Source organism: Ammospiza caudacuta, chromosome 1 (genome assembly GCF_027887145.1).
Source record: "Ammospiza caudacuta isolate bAmmCau1 chromosome 1, bAmmCau1.pri, whole genome shotgun sequence".
NCBI classification, from domain to species: Eukaryota; Metazoa; Chordata; class Aves; order Passeriformes; family Passerellidae; genus Ammospiza; species Ammospiza caudacuta.
In genome coordinates, this window is record NC_080593.1 from 6,843,514 (window position 1) to 6,858,069 (window position 14,556).

General features: G+C 37.1%; 1 protein-coding gene across 5 annotated transcripts in view; it reads right to left on the reverse strand.

The window, feature by feature from the left end:
• The window catches only part of PRKAG2 (protein kinase AMP-activated non-catalytic subunit gamma 2), a 220,269-nt gene that overhangs the window by 3,037 nt on the left and 202,676 nt on the right, over positions 1-14,556 (reverse strand). For all 5 annotated transcript variants that reach the window (XM_058820815.1, XM_058820878.1, XM_058821050.1 and 2 more), the window contains 9 exons: positions 14,007-14,088; positions 12,416-12,474; positions 10,968-11,013; positions 10,229-10,283; positions 8,238-8,364; positions 7,434-7,599; positions 6,941-6,978; positions 3,050-3,196; positions 739-832 (listed from right to left, as the gene is read on the reverse strand). In XM_058820815.1, coding sequence (XP_058676798.1) covers positions 739-832; positions 3,050-3,196; positions 6,941-6,978; positions 7,434-7,599; positions 8,238-8,364; positions 10,229-10,283; positions 10,968-11,013; positions 12,416-12,474; positions 14,007-14,088 — 814 coding nt within the window. The remainder of the gene's footprint in view (positions 1-738; positions 833-3,049; positions 3,197-6,940; positions 6,979-7,433; positions 7,600-8,237; positions 8,365-10,228; positions 10,284-10,967; positions 11,014-12,415; positions 12,475-14,006; positions 14,089-14,556) is intronic.

Below are 14,556 nucleotides of genomic sequence, written 5' to 3' on the forward strand. Positions count from 1 at the left end.
ATGGTAATAATCTTTAAGACATTTTGCCTTCCTCACAGTGCCAAAAACAGGGCTTTGCTTTAGTTCTTGTGACACTAAAATAATTTATGAGATGAAAGTGAAGTTACAATGAAAAACATAAAGCAGGTTAAGAAATTGGGCAAAACTTAAAACCAAAACCAAACTAAACCAAGCCAAACCAAACCCTCACAACCAAGATAAAAGTAGCAGAAATAAACCCACTGCTGGATACTTTCATTAAAAGGAACCTGGTCATGTTTAGATTGATCACTAGAGATTTACCCTGATCACAAGGGAGTTTTATAGTAGAAGAGTTCTGGTGGGCTGAGGTTCCATCTCTGACTTAAGCTGTGCCAGTCAAGCACAGCTGGACAACAGCAAGGCTCTAAAAAGTGATTTTTTTTAGTGGAAATCACAGCTGCGACCACACTTGGCCAGAGTACTGAAACTCAGAAGGTGCCCTGTTGTAATGCTGTCTATACATCCAGCTTCATCCACTTAAAATATTAATCAATTTTTTTTTTCCCCCCTAGAAAAGATACATGAACAGCAGGGACATTCATGAAGCTTCTGTATATTCCCAGTGAACAGGAGACTGGCAATTAATATTCTGCCAGCTTTTTTCCTGAAATTACTTATGTATTTAAGAACTATAATCAGAAAATCAGACATTTATCACTGTGAATAACTGAAACCCAGCAGGGTGTGCCCACCCCCATGGCAAGGGCAGATCCATACCTGCAGGTGTGAGTACCAGAGCTTGTAGGATGTCAGAGAGGGAGATGATCCCCACAATGCTATCAGCTTCATTCACCACCACCAAACGATGAACCTGCCAGCAGGAGAAGAGTCTCAGATATATTGACCTGATTTAAAGTTGGCAAAGCAAAGAAAAACAAACAAAGAAACAAACAAAGCCCCTAAAGTAAAGTGAAGCATGAAGACAAGAAGGAAAAAACAACCCAAAATGGTTCAAAATGTCAGGAATAGCAATTCCCTCACAGCAACACAGCCATGCTTGCCCTACATAAATGAAAATAGTGCATGGTTAAAAGGAACACAGCTGGCTGACTGAACAGCATCTGATGTGAAGTGACAGGTAAGTCTAGATCTAGGTCTTGAAAATACTTCTGGTCTCAAAATGTGGCACTCACATCAAAGACTTTTCCCCAAGTTACAGCCTCTGCCCAGCTCAGCCTGTGGTCTCCAAAAATTCAGACACAGTAATAAAATGAGGATTCCTTCTGAAAAATACTACCTAACTTCTTCAGCAGAGAGACACAACACTAAAACTTGTTGTATTTTGACACCTCTGAGGTGGTTTTAACTTGATTTTTCTCACAGGGATACACAATGGAAAGTGAGTGCCAGATTTGTTTTAAACAGATTGTTTAAGGCAGAAAAAGGATTCAATTTATCTATGCAAATAAACACAAGGACACAACTTGGAAGAAAGATTTATCAACAGTAAGACCATATTTTCAAACAATGATCTCATCCTTACAAACCTCTCCTATGGAACATTTTACACCACAAAACTTTTGTGCTAACTGCAGGGAAATTAGGTGGATACTCCAGTATCCTTATTGGGCAGAGCAAACTGAGAAAAGCCACTGCAGAACCAGGGAAGTGTCTGTCCTAAGTTCAGAGCCTACCATGTGTTTACTTTTACCCAGGTGAATTTTCTCACTTCACTATTAAGTTGAGAGAAAATATTTTATTTTTGATAAAACTACACTGGTGATATTTTAAACAGGTTTATTTGTTTCTGCATATGCACATATTTAATAATTTTATTCCACTCTCAGTGTAATGAAAATGCACAATGTTTCATTTGTTTAATTGCTTGTAAGATCAAGCAGTTGTGTGGCAGCTAAAAATAGCTGTGTAGTAGTTTTGACTGACTCATTTTTACATGTAAGCTCACTGTGTTTAGACTGAAAGAGAGGGTAGGAGTTGTTCTTAAAACACAAATGTCTAAAGCTTCTGAAGATAGTAATAAAATGATCCAAGTTTCAAATCTGTGTATCAGGAATGCTAAAATTATTCAGTTCAGGAGGAAGCTCAAGCAAATGCTGAAAGTTACAAGTGGAAATTGCCAAATGAGGTTCTAAGGGCTTCTTAACAAAGTGGAACTTTTCCTCATGTCAAGCATATGACTGGTTACAACCCTAAAAAATAAATAAATCTTGTAATTGATGAAGTTAAAGCATCTAAATGGAGCTGATCACACCTCACAGATGACTGAAATTGGGAATATTGATTTTCTCCTGCAGAGAAGCCTTACAAGGGAGGAAGACCTACAAACCCATTCACCTCTGCATGTAAGGAAGTTCCCAGTACTAACAAACAAGACAAACAGCACCAAAAGAATGGACAGCACAGAGATAAACATTTACAGGAGCAGTTGGTGAAGGCTTCTTCACAAGAATTTACTTTATGGCCCTGTTTGACTGCATTTCTATGAGAGCAGTGCAGGATTCCATCATGCATCAAAACAATTTGCACCCAATAAATTTCCTGAGCCAAGCTATAAACTGAGAGTTTAACAAACTATCTGTCTGCAAAACTTATGACAGGCTTGGAAGAAACTTGGGTATTATCATTAAATAATATAATATAATACAATATAATACAATACAATATAATATAATTATTATATTATAATATAATATTACTATATTATTATAATATTAATATTGTTACTAATATTTATTAACTAAACTGAAAGCTTTGCATTCAGTTTAGTTAATAAAACAGAAATAAAAATAACTGAATATCATTATAGGTATACTCTGAAATATTTTACACATCCCTATAAACATCTAAAACCTGAATCTGTAGAGCAGACTGAGTTAAATATTAATTATTATAATTATTAAAAGGTAATTAGATAATTTAAAAATATTTAACATAATATATATTATATTATTAAAACATAATTGTTAAAAATACTTTCACCAAGCAATCAAAACAACTTAAAGAGCATAAATTTGTACTGTTTATCAGTTTGATAACACAAATTGCAGCTTCTTATGCAGGGACTCACCTCAGCCTTCACTATTCTATCCACAATGGTCTCCAGTGTTTCCAGCATACTGCACTTTACAACACCTTCAAAATACTGAGAGCGGTGCTGCAGGGCTTGTGTCACTGTGATATCTAAGTTATTATATGTTTTTTCAGCAGCAAGATTCTGCAAAAAAACAAACCCAGGCCCCATCAGACAGCTCAGTACTTAGTAACAAAGCACGCCATAAAGTAAATATTTTGGCATTGAGCAGACAGGCATTTCTGGTCTAAGCTGAGTCCATTCCAAGTAACACATTAAACAAAGCAGATGCTCTTCAGATTCTGGGAGCTGTCGAGCACACAGATGATGCTGGACACCATCTGACACCCTGGGTTCATTGATAAAACTGGGGAAATGCATCAGGCCAGTGAAAATCCTACTCTGTGGCTCATCTTTGGCTTGGTGTCACCCCGTTGTTGCCACGAGCAGCAAATGTAAAGGTGAAGCTCTTCAGATTTCACACCACACAGAATATACAATTCTTTGTTGTTTGTTTTTCATAGGGCTGGGGAAGGCACCAACTGTTCTGAACACCACCCACAGAGCTGTCAGGGGCTGAGAGCTAAGTGGAGAGCAAATTCATTCTTCACCTTCCTGATTTGTGGGATCAAACTCCCTCTCCTGGACTCAGCTGGTGCTGTCATTCAGTGACACTTTGTGTGTCTGGGTGTATTTTAATAAGTACTGTAAGAATAATAACAATAAAACCCCATCTCCAGCACTAAAAGGAAGAGATTAAAAGAATTTGAAAGCTGACATTTTTCACTTTCATTCTAAGAACAGGATCATGCCTGCAGTGAGAGGGCTCTGTCCAGACCTGCAGAAGCTTTCTGTAGGTGAGACCATTGTGGTATTTCAGAAGTGCTGGCACACCCTGGCCTACTGATTTTGCTGCTGAGGCACTGAAGGAAGAACAAAGGGAGAGCTTTTAAATGAAAGCACTGGACCAAGCAATAAAATTAAATTAAATTTTGGCTAGAAGATACTTGGGCCAAGGTTTTTGATTGAACTACACCAAACGTGACAAGACAGGTTCAAGGTGATCATGAAGATAAAAACAATTTTAGTTAATTAATTTAACCAGGGCCTAATGAAGGATATTGAGAGGACATAAAAAGCCTCTGCAAACTGAAGTCACCCTACACACAATAACTGATGCAATATGAAGCTCTTCCTAGACATCATTCCATTCCCAGGCTTCCCCAATCAAGAACCTAAAAACTAATTCAGAACTCTTAAAATGAAAGAAAATCTATTAACCTTAGCCAGCTGTACACACAGTCATAGCTTCAACCACCAAGCAAGGACACTAGCCACATGGTTAAAAGTTAAAAAAGTTAAAAATCACTATCTTGGAAATTTTATGTTTATTGGAAGATCAGATCCATACACTTCAGATTACAATTTTTTCCTTCTTTTAAAGCTAAAGATCAGGCTGAAGCATCCTGATGGAATCTGGAAGCTCAGAGGTGATTATCTTTTAAAATAGAATATTTTAGATTCTTATCTAGAATTTAGATTTATTTAGAAAGCTAATAAGCTAACTAGGACATGTGAGGAAAACTCCAATAATAACCCCAATCAATAGATGCCCTAATTCCTTCCCATGTTACTAGCTGTGTGCAAACAATTATATCCTACAAATATCTTTGTGGTGTGGAGTGTTTATCCAATTCCCAATATATATTTTTTTCCCCAGGTAAATGATGCAACATCTCTAAAAATCCAATTTGTTGCCTCATCACTTAAAATGAGAAAAGAAGTGACAAACATAAGAAGCCCTCTTCCTTTTGGTGTCTTTTTGAAGAAGAATGGGAAATGAAGGAAACACGTCCTGTCTCAAAATCTAACACAGTTACAAAATAAACTGAAACACTGAATCCACCAGCTGGGAAATTTCATTGTCTTTGATACATCAGGTAATTCTCTCTACAGCTACTGCCCACTCTCTGAAAAGCTTTTATGCAGAACAGGATCTTACACAGTTGAGAATCCTAAATAATAAAGACAAATGCCTTGAAATGGCAGGCAAGAGCAGTGACCTCACAGAATTTTCAGTATTAAGAACAATGTTTGCAGCAAGAGATTTTTATAAGCTTGAAGTATTTCCACTTGGTGCTATTCTCCATTTTACTGAATTCCTTCTAGGCAGTGTTTCAAACATCTGGATTCTTCATTAGTGCAGCTGGTTGGTGGCAACCTGGGCAGTGAAGCCTCTAGAAAATAATGCAGTTGTCAGATGCTGCCCTTAGAAAGCAGGTGCACACAGCTGGGAGGGGACAGGATAAAAAAAAATGTATTTCAAGTTTCTGAAAGCCATGAGAATGAAAAAGCCCTTGTGTGACAGTGTTCACAGGGGTCCCAGGATGAGGGAAGAGATGAGGATCTGACTCCATGTTTCAGAAGGCTGATTTATTATTTTATTATATATATTATATTAAAACTATACTAAAAGAATTGAAGAAAGGATTCCATCAGAAGGCTAGCTAAGAGTAGAAAAGGAAAGAATGAAAAACAAAAGCTTGTATCTTTGACAGAGAGTCTGAGCCAGCTGACTGTGATTGGCCATTAATTAGAAACAACCACATGAGACCAATCCCAGATGCACCTGTTGCATTCCACAGCAGCAGATAACCATTGTTTACATTTTGTTCTTGAGGCCTCTCAGCTTCTCAGGAGGAAAAATCCTAAGGAAAGGATTTTTCAGAAAATATCATGGCTACACCCTTGCTCTTAGAGGCTGGTAAATCATGGCATGAATCTGAGTATGCAACTGGAATCTTGAGGAAAATCCTGGATTACATCTAAAGCAGAAGGAACACAGATGCAAGACTCTGGAGTCAGAGACACTAAAGAATGGGCCAAGTAGTTTTTACATCACTGAGGAGGGGAGGTCAAGCTGTACAAAGTACTCAGACTGCACAGAGAAATCTGCATTGTCTCTGAGAGCAGACTGGAGTGGCAGCAGCTGGAAAAAAAAAGGAAATCCTCACTGAGAAACAGAAACCAACAAGAACAGAAGAGTTCAGCTGTGAGGGAACTGCAGTGATCACCTGGTCCAAGTGCCTGATGCTGCAGGGAGGAAGAAAAGCTGAGGCATTTATTTTCTTCAGGGCACTGCCCGAGTGCCCCTTGAGCACTGACAGCCCTGGGGCATTGCCCTCCTCTCTGGGAAGGCTGCTCAGTGTTCAGCCACCTCCTGGCAAAGAAAGGCTTCCTAAAGCCCCATCTGGACCCTGCAGGGTGGCTCTGGACCATTCCCACATGTCCTGACACTGGATCCCAGGGAGAAGAGCTCAGCACCTCATTCTCCATTTCTGCTCCTCAGGAAGCCCCAGGAACCCAACACCCCAGAGCCTCCTTTTCTCCTCACCAGACAAAGGCAGAGTCCTCAGATATTCCTCACAGAACATCCCTTCCAGCCTTTTAGAACCCAACACCCCAGAGCCTCCTTTTCTCCTCACCAGACAAAGGCAGAGTCCTCAGATATTCCTCACAGAACATCCCTTCCAGCCTTTTCCCCACCTTTGATCCCCTCCTCTGGATTATGCCCAGCCAGATCTTATTCTGTGTAACATCCAGAACAATAAAACCCTGTGTGCAAACAGCACTACTAAGGATAACTTAAATAAAAATAGTAATTAAAAAATTATGTGCAGGTTGAATTGGATCTCTTTCATTCAGTTTGTTAGTTACAGCCAAAGGAACAAAATAAAGCTTTCATATTAACAAATTAATTTGCCACCTTGCTTACTACATGTATTACAAACATACTACAAACTTAGTACATATATTACATATACTACCAACTTGCAAATATGCTTACTACATATAAAATATTTAAGAGAATTTAAGAGATATACTTACTATTACATCAAATTTGGAATAAATATCTACAACTTTTCCTAAAAAGAAAATAAAAACGAAAGTTAACAAAAAGAAAAACAGAAGTTAACACAGTGCTTAAAATACAGTATCAGTTTTCTTGCTTCCTGCTTTCATCTGTTATAATTACAAGAAAGAAATGATAGGTCAAGAAGAAAAGACTGAAAAAATCCCAAAAACCAAACAACCTATCAAAAAATAAAATTCTTCCAAGCCCATTAAACTACATTTTGCATAAATATTTCTTTATATTTATTTTCTTCGCCTTTTAAATTATTTTTTAAAATTTAAATTATTATAAATTATTTTAATTTTGATTTTATTTAAAATATTTACCTAATTAATTATTAAATTATATTATTTATATTGCCTTTTAAATTTTTTTTTTTTTTTTTTACTTTTTCTTGTGTTTTCCCCTCTTTCCCAGCACCAGTCCAGGGCCCAGCAGCATTTCCCTCCCCACTTTTGCACCCACCTGACTCATCCACCACAGGCAAGGCCGATATCCTTCGCTCTACAAATATATTCAAGGCTTTAATGATAGGAGTGTCTGGATGTATGAAGGCAATGTTGTGATAAGTTCCTATTCCAAGTTCATCCAGATTCTTCTTCATAAAGGCAGGCTTTGGCATCTCTGACATCTAGGGGAGTCAGAAGGAATGGATTTACACTGACATTCACCCATCCACCTGCAGACTCCAAGTGATGGGCACAGGTCACTGCAGTTTCCTGATACCACATTAATACAAAACCCAAACAACCCAAGGGCTTTCTCTTCAAAGCAGAAATTAATTTAGAGCTTTGAACAGAGTTATTTAATTTCTTAAGACAAAGAACTAGGACTTCTGCTCCATACACATCACTAAAAGCTGTAGATCCTAAGCTATGTCATTCCCACTAAAACTGGAGAGAGAAGACAGAAAACATTAATGTGAATATTTATTCTGAACTCCTGTTGCTTTGTTTGGCCCCCTGTTCATTGCTGTGACTTTCATGTAAACAAACTCCTGAACCCGAGGAGATGCTCCAGAAACAACAGCAAATTATGCCAATAGACAAATCCTCGGTGTTTGGGTTTCTTGAAAGGAGTAAAACAAAGTAAAGGTAAAATACAGGCCTTATATCAAGCTTTAACTTCCCTGTTACCAATAAAATGTACACAAAGACACAATTAATTTGGAAATGCATTATGAAATTTCTGCACTAAGACTTTAATTACTTAATTGTATGTCTACTGTGGGGAAAAATCACTTAATACAGCATAGCTTTAAATACTTACAAAAAGCTGGAGGAACTTGAGGATTCTTTTATGGGTAAGTATATAAAGTGCATTTCCACTGACTGGATCTATAACTGGCAATCTGTGGATTTTGTTTTTGATCAACGAATATACAGCATCAAAAAGGCTGAGGAGAAAAACATTTGATTTTTTAATGAATTCTAGCTAACAGCAAGTGAAGCCAAGTGATATATATGCACACATTTATAAACCCACATGAAATATATGTGGTAATTATTTGCATTATCTTTAATGCTATAAAAAACACAAGTTGAGGGATTTCAAATTAACTTTTGCAGCTTTTTGCTTTGCAACACATGAAAAGCTATATGCTCATGGAAATCTAAATCCATTAAGAAAATGTGATGGAAAGTTCATTTTGTGGTATAAAGTATAGGAAAAAATTTCACAAATGTAAATTGTTTTTCCAGCAAGTGCTGTGCTTTTATTATCCCTGCACTCGGAATGGGTCTTTCTGTTAATAAACAGACTGTGAAAAATGGAGTTCCTGCACCTAATGAATCCCAATCCCAAATTTCTGTAACATTTTCTACAAAGGGCATTTTTATGGCTACATGCATATATGTGAATAACCCCAACCAATTACCTAATAATTTCACTGAATTATCACTGGGGATTGGCAAAAAATTATCCTTAGGAGATCTAAAACATTCCCATGCACTGCAGACTAGGATTGACCAACACTCCAACCTGTGCAAGTCTGTTCTTCTTGCAAATGACACTTTTATTTTTTCCCTTGGTGTATTAAGATCATGATAAAGCAGCTGACCAACAACTGCAATAAATTAGCAAGTAAAAAAGTTGGTAAAACTCTGAAAAGTTGGTAAAACACCTACTTGCTGAAGCAGGCTCCATCCCATAGATAAGCTGTGAGTTCTGAGTCCATCACAGGGATGGAAGAGCCCCATTGAATGTACACAGAGCCAAGATTCCCCCACTCCTGCACTGAGTGTTTAACAATTCCCAGGTGCTGCAGTCTGACTGCCCCACAACCCAAGCCCATCTCTGCATCAGCTCTGAAGCTGACTTGCTGTAACCTTTTCCAAAAGTTTTACTGCATCTTCTTCATGGCAAAGCTGCTCGCGCTGCACTCTGACTGAAAACAATTATGGCCATTTTGTTGTCTTAACTATATTATTTGCAACCTGCCATCATTCAAAATACATCCCTCATGACTGAATTGAATAATTTATTCATGATTAAATGGTAATTCCACTGAGGTACTGCATATCATTATTTCAGTGTAATCACTGGAGCTCCCTTCACCAGGGCACAAACAATCCTGGTCCACAAACTGAAAGCAAGAACCAGAATTTCACCCTCCAGTTCAGCAATTCAGAAGTGCTCAAAATTTAAGTGATCAACTAAATCTCCCTCTCAAGTTACTTAGTAAATAAGGCATAATGACAGTTTAAAAACTATTTCTTTCAACTTCCATCAAGAAGAAAAGGACAGTCATTTACATTTGAAGAAACAGAGCCTTACAGTAGAGCAGAACAAACCACAGAGATATTGTCTTTCCTTTAGTTAAGGAAAGCTATTTCCCTTAAAAAGGGCTTTAAGTTTCTCTGACTGCTGAGAACAAGATAGCTGAAAGACTCTAAATATTTTGATTTTCATGAAATAAAGATGACCTGCAGGCTAGCTGGAAGGGTCATCCTATTGGCTGTTTTGCATTCTAATTTTGACCCATGTCTAGCTCCTTTACCAGAACAGTTATACTGATAAACCACAAAAGTTCAATTTAAAATTCCCATCTTAGGATGATCAAAGAAGTCCTCACTCACAATGAAAAAAAAGCTCTCACCCCTTCTTGATTATATTAGATTATATTAAAAGATAATATTTCTTTATTGTATTGTAGTTTACAAAACAAATTGTTGCTTCTTATATATAAAGAGGCCTTAAATTGAGAGTTGAGACAGAGTTAGTGTATTTCAAGTTAAGTAGAGTGAACAGTGAAATCCTACCTTGCATCAGGGGAGATGTTCACTAAAGGTTTAAAAGTCTCTTGTAAATAAAGCTCTGTGGTTAGAAAATTAATAGACTGTTACCACTTCAAACGAAAACATCAGCTTTTTTATGAAAGCATTTCATGAATTCATTCATACAAAATTAAGGGGCAGACAGCAATTTACAGTTAGTTATTCTACCATTTATGCACAGTGCTCTATATTGACATTAAAAAAGACATCAAATTTAAAAGCAGGACTAAGCTTGATACCAGCAGAGGTCACTGCAATTACAACAAACAATCCTTTACTCCTGCTGGTTCTGTGAGTGTGTGCTGCACACAGACACCCCATGGATCACTCCATGGGACACACACTGCTTTGCACATGGAGCTGCCTCCCTGCATTTAGCACCTCTGGGCACACCCAGGATTTTGCATGAATTTCTGGCCCAGGGTGCAGCTCATTCAGGCACAGCTCTGTTCATTCCCACTCCACATGTGCCTCACTCCGCTGGCTTCTTTCCTTTCCTAAAGAGCCATGAACAAGGGGCAGTGTTACACAGCCCAGATCACCAGTCCATGGCTGTTTCAGATGAAAAATAAGGAACAGGAGCCAAAAAAGCTTTTACTATTTCTGTTTTCATTAAAAAATATGTGAAGTCTATGATGAATTCAAAATCCATTCTACTGAAAAACATCAGAATCTACGAATTATCAATCAAGTAAATTATCAACCAAGTAGTAAATATTCTTACCCCTCCAGGTTTCTATCTTGTGCTCCTCCAATTCATAAATCTGAACCTACAATGAGTAGATGGAAGGTCAACTTAAAGTCATTTCATTTTAAATCCATCATTAACACTGTAAACATCTGAATAATTTTATTTCACTGCTGAAAAATCTAACAGAGCAAGAACAGCCCAACACAACATTTCTTGTAACAAGGAAAAAAGGTGCAATCCTGCCCCTACTGCAGAGTACAATTCTGGATTTTTTATTTCAGGGCACAGAAAAGCCTTTTACTGGTCCAGGTTTGCAGTCCAGGTGTTTTCTGGACTCAGAGACGTCACCTCAGTCATTTTTATCACCTTCAAACAACCACTCAGGGTAAACCCTTGGGGGATTCCTCACACACCCACACCAGTAAAAAGCTTACCCTGATCACCTGACTTCTTAATGCCATCAGAATAAAGTTACCTGATCATTAACGGGCAAGAGCATTTATTTTAGGGAGAAACTACCTGGATGTTCCTCATCACTCAATGGTGGGTATTATCTAGTACATGAGTAGCAATGTCTTCATACTGAATGTCCTGATGACACTGAAATACTTTAAGAATAATATTTTCTGCATAATTTTACCTATTAAAACTAGAGCATTCCATGATGGAACATTAATTTATTTATTTTTCTTACAGAAGACTGCATCAGTCACTTAAGTCAGATATTGTCCCTCCTCAGCTTCTCCTATTTGCTGCTGCCAGTTTAAGCAGAAGCTGTGAACAGGACCTTAGACAATGTAAATGAGTGAGAATTCATCAGGAAAAGTCTCATGGAAAATCAGTAATATTGATGCAGAATCACAGAAACAATTTTAAAGAAAGCACTTTTCATTTGTTCCTCCCCCCACTCCTTGTCAGTCCCCAGGGAGAAAAAAAGAATTAACATGAAGGAAGGACAGTGCACCACACTACTGGCATCTGATGAGAATTTCACTACCAATTTTACAAAATAACATGAGCTTTGAGAAGGCAAATACATCAGATGTCTGTCCATCCAACTGTTCTGGATTTTTTAGCTAGTAAAACACAGTACATATGTTTTAATTGGTAGGGGGGGAATTGTGATTTGACAGGAGCAAGAAAGGGATGTAAATGTTTATATGAACATGCAAGCTAGAGAATTTCATCAACTGACTACCAATGGGAATTTCAAATTACAGTTAATTGAAGTCAACAGATCTCCAACTGATTGTGCAATTCAGCCACGTAACTAAAATATTTGCATATATTTAACTAGTTTAACTTGTTTATTCTATACCATCACTCCAAGAACAGTAATTTTTTACAGCATCCAAGCCTCTGTGAGTTACCATGCAAAGACTTAAATAATAATGACAATCATCATAAACCTTTCAATCTGGTGTATCAGTCTCTGATATTGTATGGCAGATGATCAAGTTATAGCTTAACATCATACTTACCATAGGAGACTTATAGTATCTATGCAGTATGTTAATGAAATCTGTAATTGTTAACATTCCTGTAACAAGTGATACATAAAAAAAAGGTCTTTAGATATACACTTAACATACAGAACTTTCAGCTATTTCCTCTATTTATGTTCACAATATATAATATAATAAAAGTTAAATCCATGTAAAATTCTACTGGTATTGGACTATTTAACAGTGGGATTTGAAAACTATGTCTATTCACTTTCACACTGACACAGTGCTTCAGAATAAAACCACATCTGAAGTAATATTCAATATTATAACCCATGTGCTCCTTCTCACTTTCAATCTGACTCAAAAATCCCCTTGAATTCAGACCACATCCACCCCCAAAGGCATGGAAGGAAAAGACGGGGTTTAGAACATCTTTCCAAGTTGGAGAACTATTCTTGTCTTTCATTTTCTTTTTGAATAAGACACATTCTCATTATGTACTTGCCAAGTCAGGCAGACTCTTAGACTCAAATGAGGAAACAGTATAATACATTTTTCTTGACTATTACTGATTACAGAACTTCATTCAATCATTTCCATGGTAATCTTCAATGCCTGTATGGAAATGTGACTTTTCAAAAGAAAAAAATAGCACATCCATTGTGTAAATATATAAATATATATATATTTTAAGCACCAACACCAAGCTATGTAATATAATATTGATGATTAGTTTAGTTACCTGAAAATATTAATCTTTTTTGAGCTTTCAAGTTCTAGATTTGAGAAGATGCAATTGCTCCACTGTTTACTACTCCTACATCTAAACTGAAGAAACTAAGAAATGGGGAAGGGAAAAATTAATCTGGAGGTCAGCTTCAAATCAGTAGAGCTTAGTTACAGACAGAACATGAAATTAAATAAAATGAAAATGAAAAAACACAGCACTCCTATGGTGTATTGCAAGACTGCTCCTCCCCACTTGGATTTAAAGTATTTTAACAAATGCTTTATTAAGTATCTACCATTCATTTCCAGGAATCCTCAACATTCCAGGTCACAGCAAATACATATAATTCTATTTGTCACTGCCACTGTGACCCATTTTCTAACTGAAGCAGATCTAGTTTTGGAAGATTATTGTTGTGGTAATTAATGACATGATTTTTAAAAAGCAGTACACAGATCTAATGTTTTTCACCCAACATGGGACATCTCTGTATCTCCAGTTCTGGTTTTAGAGATCCTCACTGCACTCACTGAGCACAGGCAGAGACACCCTCCCACTGCACTTGTATCAGGATATTAAATTATTCTCTTTATAGTTCCTGTTTTCAAATTTTCCTTTCTGTGACCATTGCCTTAATTTTTAAATACACAGTGAAGTGCAGATATTAGAGACTGAATTTCAGAACGTTGGGACCTAAAAGAAGCCTCATGATTCTCTCAAGGCACAGCAAAGCTGTGAAAGCTGGCACCATTGCACTCCTCACAAGGAGGGAAAAGAAACTCTTTGCCAGTATTTCTCTAGGATGTTATGTGAAGGCCAGGCTCAGACCACCTTCTGGAACAATAAAGCACCTTGGAAATTCAAGCAATCCTGGAAAATGTCAGAACTACTTACCTACAAAACTCTGTTTTTTACTCTCCCACAGTGGAGCTGCTCTCACGCCGTTTGCCACCAAGGCAAAAAAGGCTTTCTTTACCTGAAAAACCAAACCAAAATAAATGTCAAATTTTTGCCTTGATTTAACATACCAGACACCATCAGAAGGTTTCCCCTTTCACCAGGAAAAAACCCAAAAGCAGTGTCACAGGTAGCTGGCATTCAAAACAGAACAGAAACCACAATGTCAAACAAAAACCTCAGCTTTTAACTTTTAAAGTGGTTAAAAAGCTAGAAAAAGCTTAGCAAAACCAGATCTGTTTTTCTTTTATTTTGTGAATATTCTAAATTAAAGCTTCTGATATAGAGAGGGCCATACATTTAACACATGAAGACTGTGCTATGTTCTAGTCAATGTTCGCTATAGGAAGTTATAAATATGAGATTGAAACAACAGCAGTTCCATGTCCCCTACAGCTTTTAGACACCTGATTTATACAAATTAAAAAGAGTTTGATAATTTTAAATATGACTGAAAGTTAAAAGAATTACCTGTCCTGTTTTGCTG